General features: G+C 38.0%; 1 protein-coding gene across 3 annotated transcripts in view; it reads left to right on the top strand.

The window, feature by feature from the left end:
• NAALADL2 (N-acetylated alpha-linked acidic dipeptidase like 2) overlaps nucleotides 1-12,450 on the top strand; it is an 882,142-nt gene that overhangs the window by 653,777 nt on the left and 215,915 nt on the right. For all 3 annotated transcript variants that reach the window (XM_043521778.1, XM_043521780.1, XM_043521781.1), the window contains 3 exons: nucleotides 1,100-1,192; nucleotides 5,580-5,785; nucleotides 9,933-10,052. In XM_043521778.1, coding sequence (XP_043377713.1) covers nucleotides 1,100-1,192; nucleotides 5,580-5,785; nucleotides 9,933-10,052 — 419 coding nt within the window. The remainder of the gene's footprint in view (nucleotides 1-1,099; nucleotides 1,193-5,579; nucleotides 5,786-9,932; nucleotides 10,053-12,450) is intronic.

Genomic DNA, 12,450 nt, shown 5'->3' with positions numbered 1-12,450 from the left:
CCACTGACTTCACTGGGCATTTCCACTGCATTCTGTGGCAGAGCCAAAGTCCTTATTAAGTTCTTACTGAGTTCTTACACGACAGCATATCCATTGAGGATACTGAGCATTTTGCCTGAATAAGGCATTGAATAATAATTTGAAGTTTTGACCTGTAATTTATTTTTTAAAACTATTTTCCTGAAAGCAAAGGAAGAATCTTGGCATTGTTGTACCTGATTCAATCATTAACTGACCATCCATTTCTAAGGTCTAGGAAATTAATGAAATTGAAGTGGTTTTACTCTGAATATAATTTTAAAATCAACTCATTACAAAAGTATCAGAGAATGAACCTGAACTTGAAAATCTTTCTGATAAAGACAGACACAAGTTAGTTTTATTTTACATATTCCAATGCACTCATCATTTAAACACTCCAGACTGCTCAGGAAGCAAGACTTGAAAACAAACTGTTTAAGAAAATACAACACTGGAAGGATGATAGTCTGTGAGCTTAAGAACAAAATAATCTTTCCACAGAATATTTTATTTTGGTTCAGTCACTTTTCAGATAAGGATGTTGATACTGATTTTGGCTCAATTATGCCATTAAGATGCAACTCCAAACATCATGCTGCTGGGGAGCTCCTTAAGAGACTAGAATTGACAGCCCATATAGGGATGTGAGTTGGGTGGGCCTCTGAAGCGCCGGACAAGTTCCCTGGCCAGATAGTGTGTAACACCCAGTCCATATGGTATTGTGTCCTCCTCTAGTGGTGACTGGGCCACATGCACGGGTTGATGAGGCTGCTATAAGCTCAGTTACTAGAGCTGAGTCTTTCATCTCAGTCAGTAGAGGCTCATGTGTTTGGAATCTAGAAGTCCCTTGTTCAGTCCCCACTGTTGAGGTACCAACCAAGGTTGTAGCGTTACCTGAGTGTGGGAGATAGGATAGTTACCTTTTTTGTCTGCAATCTATGTAGTTTAGTAAGTGTAAAATATATTCTTCTGTTCTCTGTGGGTAGAAAGAAAGAGGGGAAATTGATGGCCTACGGGATTCTGTGGCTTGATAAAGGCTGAGATAAAATGTTCTCATTTTTTGTTTTTATCTCAACAGAAAAGCGAATAATCAGTCTAAATGTTCAGACAGTCCCAACATACAAGACAATTTCTAATGTTATTGGTTATTTAAAGGGATCTACATTTCCCGGTAAGTAGACCTCTATGACTACTATTATTACTATTATTAATTATGTGTACAACAGTAATCCGAGGGACTGCAATAAAATATCATGTTCCTTTCATGCTATGTGCTGTACAAATATTCCATTAAAAAGACTATTCTAGATCCAAAGAGTTTGATTTATGCCAGGAAACAACAGGAGGATTAAACAGAGAATTGGTTAAAAGGCAAGGAGAGATGGTACCAGTACAACGAGCATGTTTTTGCCCAATAAACAATAATTATCTTTATAAACATTCATGATATTACTGTTTTGTCATTTATGTTAAGTAAATGTCTTAGTATTTCAAATTCTAGAAACTACTTTATTGTTTGGCTTGTTCTATGTAAGCAGTCTATCTGACCTTAGCAACGGCTTAATTCTTCTTAAGTGTGGACTATTGTTACGTTATATTTTTAATTATATATTGACTAGAATTGCAGGAAGCAGGTGCAGTACATCACTCAAAATACTGGAAGTCTACCGTTTTTCTTATGTTAGTGGCCAATCCATTTGCAAATTGAATGAATTATTTTTTTAAGAAGTAATTGAATGCGAGAATCTCACTGTGTGTGATTTGGATATGTAGCAGTGGATTGTACTGTGGCTCGATTGTGAACAGATTGCTAATAGAAAATAAGACATACAACAATCTTTAGCCATGTAGTCCAGGACCTAGAACCTACTGTGTTTATAGTGGAGATTAGGGACATGCAAACCTTTGCCGTTTTACCTTTAATAACATTTAAGACCCAGTTCTGCAACCTTTTTTATGGTAAGTAGTAGCCTATTACCATGTGTATTCCCACTGATATCACTCTCGGAATAAGATACTGTTCAACATGAATAAGGGTGGCAGAATCAGGCCCTAATAGCAACTGTGACATCAAAACACACTCAGCTCACAAAATCTCACTCAGCTGTAATACTAGTGGTAAAGAGTGCGATCGTGGAGACATCATATGCACTTTGGTAATACAGAGAATAAATAAATAATAATAGTAATAGGAGGTCATCAAAATTAGCACGAGTAGAACATGAGTAGACTCTCCCCATGAGAACTCTTTGGCTGAAAGGAGGGAGGGCTACTTCAGCAGGTAGTGAAAGCTGTTGTTGTCTGATGGCTGTTTACCAGCATGTGGCAGAGGTGGTCTCAGTCCAATTCCTAATGGACAGATGGAATCATTCCCCAAACCATCATCAGAATTCCCCGGGTTAGCACTCTTGTAGGCAGTCTATGCAGAGAAATTGCTGATTTAACTACTCTGTCACGAGAGGTTGTCCATTAAGGTCAGGTTTGAGGCACTGAGGTGGAGTAATAGGGAAAGCTTTTATCTTGTCTGTCAGTGAAATAATGGCTGCAGCTTTCAGCAAGCTCAATTCAGCACCTTTCACCAGAACTAAGTCCATTTTATAAAGAACTGAGAACAATTACTATCTGAGTATTTAATTTTGGTTAGAGGTTTCATTCCACAAGAAATTTTAATTGATGTTCTCATCTGCTGCATATTTGCAAATGGCTCTCTTGGAAAAATAACTAAACTTGAACAGTAGAAAAGGGCATGTTTAGACAGATTTTTTTCTACCAACTAAAATGCAAATTAGAAATAGGACAACAAATAAGAAAAAAAGCATGTATTCACCCCTAATATCAACTTTCCACAGTGCATCTTGTAATACTTGAATCAACTTCAATTTTTTGTGTAGTACACATGAAACTTAATGATAATATATGTAGGTACTTAAGCACATCCTAATTTTAAGATCATGTAATCACACTGAAATCAATGGGATTCCTAGTTGGTATTGTAGCTGTGTCCCTCCCTACTTGATGTTTTCCTGGCACATTTGTTACTTTGACATTTTGATGTGGTTCTTCTTAGTTTTATGTGTGCACACTATTCTCCCTGGTGCTCCTATGAGTAAAGAGGGAAAGCCAAATTTATCCCTGGTGTAATTACATTGAAGACCAAGGAGTTACATCAGGGATGGATTTTACTCCATAAAGGCTTCCAATTCTCAAGCCATCTGTTTTGATTTTTAGTTTGATAAGTATTATAGACAGAGTTTAAAAACTCTCCCAGAGCATTTGAAATCCAGCCGTAACGTTAAAGGAATAAGGGAAAGAATAAATGTGTAGCTTATTTGTTAGTCGCTGTGGGGAATTTAAAAAAGTAATCAAATGTATGTGGGCTTTATAGACTGCAAACAGTAAATGGTCTGCCACTGTACAAAAGGGAGGTGTAACTGACCTAGAAAAACACTGTATGAAGTCACCTGTATTTCACCTTTTCTATGCTGACCAGTCATTGCCTATCCTGCCTAAATCCTAACTCTCCACAGTACTTGGTGGTTCTTCCTACTCCACTCGAGACCCACAGTTCTTATTTCTCTTTCCTCTCATCATGCTCTCTCAGTTTCCTTGCCTACTCCAGCAGGTGATTGGCAAGAGAAGCTGCTGCTGCTGCCTATCCGCTACTCTGCTGTATGGGTGACTGCTATCCCTCAGGTGCTGCTCCTGCAGCCAGCTGCCTCTGGGGGCTTCTGTGCATGTTCAGGTGAGAGGGGTGTGGGCAGGTGAGTCGCTTCAAAAAAGCCATCTGCTGCTGTCCATGCTCCTCTCCATCTGCAGGAACTTCCTGGAGTGAAGATGGCATTTGGCAGCTTTCTCAGCCACCTACTGATTCTCTGTCATTTCCTGTGAGGTCTCTGTCTATCTTTCTGCTATCCCTTCCTTGCATAGACCAATCAGAGAAGTGGTGAAAGGTAGTCCTTGCATCCTGACTAATCCCTCTGTTATAGCAGTGGTTCCTGCAGGCACTTTTGGGTCCCTAAGGAATACAGGAGGTGAAATTTACATCCATGAATGCCCTGTCTCCACTTGAGGGATGATATCCTCTTGCTGGGTTAAAGTGTTAGGTCTTCCCATTGCCATTGCATTATATTAAATACATTTTTCCTGACACAATACAGAAATCTAATTACATTAGTTATATTGCTCATTATAGTCAATTATGTATGCTTAGATTTAATTTTTGCTGACAAGCTGTACAGTTTTGTTTTAATGATTCTGTCAGTACCACCCAGTGAAACTTAGAAATAGCTGCCTTTACAAATAGATTTTCATGTTTATATTTGTTTAAAAACAGAAGCAAACAGCTGTGTGATATGATTAAAAAGTGTTTACGTTGCAGATACATTGCAGCAACCTTTCCAGTAAAACATGAGACAGCATTATTGTATTCTAGTTAAACAATATCCCTGAGTATTACATTGACCAAAACTCTGGTAAAAACCCACTTTGGTGGAGAGGAGTTTTATAATTAGAGAGTGCATGTCAAATTCAAAAGAGTTTGTAGGTATTAATCACAGCAAATATCCCCAAGGAATGTGTAGTATTTAATTTCATAGGCAATTTAATGTGTGGACAGTTTACACATATCCTGTTGCACTTCAGCATATTGACAAAAATAATGGATAAAATAAAGGACTCAAAAAACTCCAACCCCCTTTTGCTCTCTAGAATCAACCTGACACCTAATGTTTTTTAGGATTTTGTTGAAATCTAAACAGTAGACATGATGCAAGAAGTGAAGATCGGGAAAAGGAATAAAAGTACAACAAGAGTCATAACTGACGGGTCTGTTTATTTATTAGTACCTAGAGCTGGCCAAAACTCAGAATTTCTATTCCATAGGAAATTCGGACGTTTTGAAATGCCCTTTCTGTGTGACTCAGAACAAAAAGCAAAAATTTCTAAATTTCCTGTAAAACAAAATTAAAAAAAAAAGAATTCAGAAATATTGAAATGACTTTGTCAAAATGTTTCATTTCAATAAGGCTGACGTGCTTAATTTTGACTATTATCATACAGTAAAATAATAACATTGATATGGAGGGCTTTCATAATTTTTCATAGAAAATGTAGATGAAATCAATATGTTCTCATGAAACATTTCAGTTTCATCAAATCCACATTTTCCAATGAAAAACTCTTTTGTCATAAAATTTTAAATTAATTCCATTAGTGTTGTTTTAAAAGATTGTCAGGTATGCCCAGAGCATTGGATGGATACTCTTCATTGTACGTTAGTATAAATCCAAATAAATAACTAAATAATATCACAGGTTTCTCATTTAAAGCATGTGAACATCTTGATTTGGTTTCTGTATTGGACCGTGTGTACTTATATTAGGATGGTGTAGGTAAAGTAGAGAGAGTTTTATATTATCTTTTTATGATCATGCAAGCTTGATTACCTGTATCAGTGACACCATCAAGTATGGGCACAATATGTCCTTTATTTTTGGAATTATTTTTCTGTTAAAGTCTAACTGAAATAAATGTTTTGTTGGTGTTGTTTTTCTTTTCAGATAGATATGTCATAGTTGGTAGCCACCACAACAGTGTATATGGTTACAGTGGACAAGAATGGGCCAGTAGCACTGCTGTCATCACAGCATTTATACAAGCCTTGATGCTAAAAGCTGAGAGAGGCTGGAGGCCTGATCGGACCATTGTTTTCTGCTCATGGGGAGGAACATCATTTGGCAACATTGGCTCATATGAATGGGCAGAGGTAAACATTTGATGATGCAGCTATGGAAACTGTGAAAAGCAGACACCACAGTATGGCTATATGTGGAAGCCACCGCTCTATTAAAAACTATTACTTAACTGGGATAAACAGTCCAAACAACCTGGCAGGGTTGTTTCTGTGCAGAACTCAACTGGCACCAATAGCCCGGGTGGACTATAAGCCTGACATTGAGCATGGAGGCCATGCCTGTTCTACACCTCAGGCCTGCCTGGGGACATTGACTGGAAACCAAGGTTCCAAACTGTTCCCCTCCTCCATGCTGGAGGGGGGAGCTGCATGCTGCATGAGACCCATGTAAACAAATTGCCCCACTTTGCAGTGCTGTACTCATGTCAGTGTCTATCCAGCCTACTGAGTTACATGGACCTCAAATTGGACCCTTTTAACTCATGATCCCATTGGAACCATAAAAGATGCTTCTGGCTGAGATTTTTCCTCCCTCTCTCTCCTAGCCCCATCAAAGCTGCACCCTGGTTAGCGAGTGAGATGACATTTGTTTTACTGTGGAAAATGATTAGGAGAATTATATTTTTACTGGAAAAAAAAAGACTACTGATAGGGCATTTAACTAATTGCATAAATACTCAACATCAAAATAAGAGGATCTTGGGATAAATGACATATTGTGACTATGATTGGGGAGGTTTGAATAGTAGGAAATAAAAAGGGACCTGAACCTTTCGCCAAATTAAAGCTGAAACCAAATAAGGTATAGAGAATCGTTTTATTAATTTAAAATATAAATGTGTATTTCATGCCTGTATATCTGCTCTGTGTGTGTGTGTGTGTGTGTGTGTTTAATTCAGCAGCCAGGAATATCGCTATGGGCTTCTCCTTTTTAATCAATCAAGTGAAATCCATTGGAATCTTATTTAAGCTGGATAGCATTGTTTGATAAGTTACCTTCATCAAGTTGATTTGCCATTCTGTTGAACCTAAGAGCCCAAGGAATTGTGTGTGTCAGATTGAATCTAACTTTTAAACACAAATGGGTGATAATTGAAAGAGCTACTAACTACGGGGACACTAAAATGTGTATGTGATTAATGGCTTTTATGTATGGAAACTACCAGTGCTCTCCGATCCCTCATCCAACTCCCTCTTGAGTACTCTTTCTCTGTGCAAAGCCTGGAGTTATAGAGAGAGAGAGAGAGTGTGTGCATTATATATATATATATATAATGCACACACACACACACATGCAATTCCATCCAGAAGTAGATCTGGAAGTGGTAAAAATAGCTCAAGAATGGCTTTTTAGAAACAGAAATTACTGTGGGTTTTGTGAAGAGAGCCTATGCTTGAGAAATTTCCATCCCAGTTTTTCAGACTTAGAGGCTTCACCTGTGTTTTACATATCTGAGTCTGTTTAGAGTTTCCCATTACAACTTAGTATTAATCACAACAATCTGTGGCCATATACTATAGTAATCACTATGACAAACAGTCTGGTCATTGGATAATTGCATATTATCTGTTAATGACCCAAATGCATAACAGCTCGGTCATCTGGCTGTCCATTAGTTTCCATGACTGGTTGTGATTGGTCCAGAATCTTTGAGTCATCATCTTCTTGTTCTGCATCTGCCACTTGCACAGTTTGTTCTGTTGATTGTTCTCTCTGAGGAACAAACTGTAGATGTCAACCGTTTCTGTTGAACTCTCCACTGTCAGCCTTGACCACATATGAACTGAGTGTTGAATTCCTTTTCTTTACAACAGCTGAGATTGTCCATTCGTTTTTTCCTTCCAGTTTGACAGAATGCAGTCACAAAATTCTTAACTGGCAGTTCTCTAACTTATTGACATCTGTTGTAAAAATGTTTAACTTTTTTAACCGATTTGGCTACTCTCTTCATGTTGGCCACTTTGGAGATTCTTTTCCAAAGTTGGAACAGTAGTTCTGAGTTGTTATCCCATCAGGAGTTGTGTTGGACTACATCCAGTAACTTCTTTAGTGTTGATCTGTAACTCAGAAGGGCAAGAAATGGATCTTCCTGTTGTAAGATTTTCTTTGCTATCTGTACAGCTCCGTCAGCCTCTCCATTTACTTGTGGGTAATGTAGGCTGCTAGTAATATGATCAAAGTCATATTTCATTCAGAATGAGTTAAATTCTGCTGCAGTGAATTGTGGTCCTTTGACCGTCACTGATGTGAGCAAAAAAGCTTACTTCAGTTTCTTGATAACACTGCAACATGTTACATCTTTCAAGTACGTTATTCCTATATACATGGGGAAAAAGTCCACAATGACCAGGTAATGATGTTCTCTGAATTCACATAAATTTGCCACTACTCTCTTCCAAGGTCTGTGTGGTTGAGGTGTTGTTAAAGTTTCTGTTGGTCTGACCGTTCTGCAGTGTTCAGATGCAGATACTTTATGTTTTAAATCATTGCGGATGCCTGGCCACCACACTGACTGGTTGGCCCATTCATGGAATTTAGTGCATCTTTGATGTCCTTCATGGGGACGAGATTTAGGATTTCTCCTCTCATTTCATTTGGAATTATGATGCAATTGCCTTTAATCATAAGTCCATTTGACTTTCTTAGTTGTCCAGGCACCGCAAAGCAGTCTCCTGTCACTTCACATACTGAGATAGCCACCCCTAATGTAACTTAGAACTTCCTGAAGTTGCATGTCTGTCAGGGTTGCTTTTTGTAGCTGGTATATTCTCTTTTCTGACGCTGGTCTGTAAGTATCAACAATATCAACATATGCCTTTATGTTGTCTTTGAGCTCACAGGTAGTTGAGTGCAATCTGGGCTCTATGACAGAATGCCTGTTACTATCAGATTTTTCCCAAGTACATCTGTAGCAATTGGGGTCGATCACATTAATCTTAGTAATAGATGTTGGCATCTCAGCGGTGTTTGATCAGCCCTGACAGAAGGCCATCCCGACTATATGTAAATAATTATGGCGTTAACTGCACAATACACTTTTATCTGCTGGGTATTCCCTGACATTTAGAAATAAAGTTGCAGACTAAGTAAACCACATTCAGGGTCTCCTGTCCTCCTTCTGGTATAGCCAAACATTGAGGGAAGGCAGTTTCCATACATACAAGCCATTAATCACGTATATGTTTTGGAGTCCCCGTGACTAATAGTTATTTCAGTTATCACCCAGGTGTGTTTAAAAGTTGGATTCAATTTGACAAGCACAATTCCTGAGCTGTTAGCTTCAACAGAATGGTAAATCAACAGCAACTCTATGAAAATAACTTATCAGACATGCTATCCAGCTTAAATAAGGTTCCAATGGATTTCAGTTGATCAATTGAAAAGAAGAAGCCTGCAGCGAAGTTCCTGGCTGCTGAATTAGAATAATAGATAAATAAAGGTTTAATCGCTTATCATTTTTTGGAAGCAGCTAGCACTTATCAAAACCTCATCCTTCCAACATGATTATTCTTCAAAAACAAGAGGGGAGAAAAAAAATCAAGTTGAAAGAATCCATGTGACTGAGAGGAAGCAAAATTTGTTTAGTTCCACTTCAAGTCAGCTTTACAACAGATGTAATGGGGCTACCCCCCTTCTGCTCAATATAAAAAGCCACTTCATGCAAAGAGCAGCTCATTACTGAGAAAGCAAAGAGGATCTTTTAAAAAAAAAAATAATTGAAGTGGTTCATATATACTACTTCCCTTGTTTAAAATGTAATCAAATGACAACACTGGATAAATTATGCAATTCAAATCTGAATTTGGGCTCCTGGTCTGAAAATTCAAGTGCATTTAACTGTTTGATAATGATTACTTTTGAAGTTTGACTTCTGTCAGGCGCAAGTTTAAAAGCCCTTCTTGTTGTTTCACAGTATGTAATGTTTTCACTCTCGGCTTTGCAGCTATAGTCATTCTTAATTCCTCCAGGGCCTGTTTGCATTTTGTTCAGATGATGTGTGAAATGGAATTATAACTTTTGATACAGAGAAATAAAACTCAAATATCCTTTGAAGTTTTAAAAATGATGATATAGGAAAATGAAGTTAAATAATACTTAGGGAATTGTAGTGGAGGAAAAACATAGGGTGTATTTTTTCCCTTTAAGGAACTAAAGTAAGAAAACAAGCCTTAATTATAATCATACATATTAATAAACATTGCTGTGCTTGTGTTGTAGGATCTCAAGAAAGTTCTCCAGAGAAATGTTGTGGCTTATGTTAGCCTCCATAACCCAGTAAGAGGCAACTCAAGCTTGCATCCTGTAGCATCGCCTTCTCTTCAGCAACTGGCAACAGAGGTTAGAGATATGAGATTTTCCTTACAGCTCAACTTCTCAGATGATACAATTCTTCCATTTATGTTGGTTGCTTTTACTTAATTTCACAATGAGATCCTTCTGAGTGAATACTGACAAATAGAGTCATAGAGTTTAAGGCCAGAGGGACCACCAGACCATCTAGTCTGACCTCGTGTGTATCAGAAGCCAACAATACCACCCTCAACAACCGCAATTAGACTGAAGTCTTACAGCCCACTGGCAACTAGACTGTTATGTGCTACATAAAGAAAACATCTTCATTGTAGCCTTTGTTATTCAGTGGCTGTTTTCAATCAAGTAAACACACTAACTAACAACACTTAAATACTTACCATACAGATTAAACAGTGGGCAGAAAGGATAACCTACATTTCTATACTAGCTCCATGGAAAGCCCTCAAGAGTTCATTATACTAAGTTTCACTACACTTGCATGCCCTTCAGCTTTTCCACTTCTTGGCACTTTAAAGTAATTTATTTCCTATTCATTAGCACAATTCACATTTTCCTCTTCCTTTTATGATCTTTAAAAGCTGTTTATCAAATGACATTTAAACTTGTAAATTTACCAGCGGTAACATTTTGCACAGAGGGGAAACAATTACTGCTCCTATAATCAGCAGTGTGTAAAGTGAATAGGTCAAATTCTGAACTCTATTACACCATTGTAGCTAGGAAGAAGTCAGTGGAGTTATTCCACAGTTACCCTGGTGTAACGGAGTTCAGAAATTGGTCTAATGACCTTTCTATAATTTCTCAAAGGTTACAGAATTCAATATAATTGGAAATGAAATGGAAATATTTTGAGGAATGTGTTCATTACAATACACAGTAAAATCCCTATTGAATGAAAACCCTACTAGAGCGGGGCAAATTTTTCATGCAAATAGATTTTTGGTTAAAAATGTGGATTTGGGTTGATTTTGGTGAATGGTGTTGGTTTAAAAAAAATTTAAAAAATAGGAAATGTGGAAATGGTTCATTTCAGCATTTCCAAAACTAACTACTTAAAATGTTTTAAACACCTCCCCCCAATGGAAATAAGACATTTTGTTTCAGCAAGAAATTAAAACAAAATTTGTCAGATACAAAACAAAATTTCTTTTCAATATTCTTGGTTCAGCCACCAAACTGAAAAATCACTCTTTCACCCAGCTCTAGATCCTGCATTTTACTTGCTTTTCCCAGGGTATATTTCAGACTGAATAGATTAATGGGAATACGTAGACTTTGCCACCCATATTCCTACCAGTTCTCAGCTGGTACCTTTATTCTTTTTTCCCATTATCTTGATTTATTGTTATATAAGAGAATCAGAAGCTGCAGATTGACTGAAGCAGTGGCATCATATCTGGGAACACTGCTTTCTTGTACTTATGGGGATGATATTAAGACATGGTATCTTTTGTCACTTCACAGGAGTTGAGCAGTAAGGGTGGACATTCTGAAGGTAACCAAGCCACCCATGTATTTGAATGCCCAATTTTTTCAGTTTTGCATACTCATGTGTGGGAAAGAACTAAGGAAGGAACTCTTTTCAGAGTAACAGCCGTGTTAGTCTGTATTCGCAAAAAGAAAAGGAGGACTTGTGGCACCTTAGAGACTAACCAATTTATTTGAGCATAGGCTTTCGTGAGCTACAGCATCCGATGAAGTGAGCTGTAGCTCACGAAAGCCTATGCTCAAATAAATTGGTTAGTCTCTAAGGTGCCACAAGTCCTCCTTTTCTTTTTAAGGAAGGAACTCTGATAGTCAATTACTTGTTTATTCCTATTGTAAACAGAGAGTCAACTTTCTGTAGCCAAGCACAGTTCTATGCTGAAGGAATAAGATGCTATTATCAGTGAAAGGTGAACCAGTTAATCTAAGGGTGTTTCTAGGCTTTAACCTCAGGGTGTGATTCCTAGCTCAAGGAGACCTACGTGCATAGAATGTAGCTGCTACACCACAAGTGGCAGGAGGAGCTAGCTATCCCCATTATTTACCTGTCTGAGACCCTAGGCACATAACTGGGCTGGATAGCCCAGCCTGCTGGTCACGCTGCCACAGCTACACTCTATTATTAGCACACTAGCTCAATGAAGGTAGCGTAGTGTGAGTATGTCTCATCGATCTGGGAATCACACCCCCAGGTCAAAGGGTAACATACCTGCTAATAAGAATGGACCTGAGTCTGACTGGAAAGTTTGATTAATTTAGCTTTTCTGGGCACCTTCTACTTCTGGATCCCAGCTTACATCAGAAGCAAAAATTCTGGAACAGAGCAAAGAAAGATATTCTTTTGTCCAGGGTTTGTGGATTCCAGGCAGGTCTGACTGATTACTGACATATAAGATGACTCTTCCCCCACCTCAGGAAAAAAGGGGGCCTTTTTCGG

Source organism: Chelonia mydas, chromosome 9 (assembly GCF_015237465.2).
Source record: "Chelonia mydas isolate rCheMyd1 chromosome 9, rCheMyd1.pri.v2, whole genome shotgun sequence".
Lineage (NCBI taxonomy): Eukaryota > Metazoa > Chordata > Testudines > Cheloniidae > Chelonia > Chelonia mydas.
Note: the sequence above shows the minus strand (reverse complement) of the source record. Positions and strands in the feature narration are given on the sequence as shown.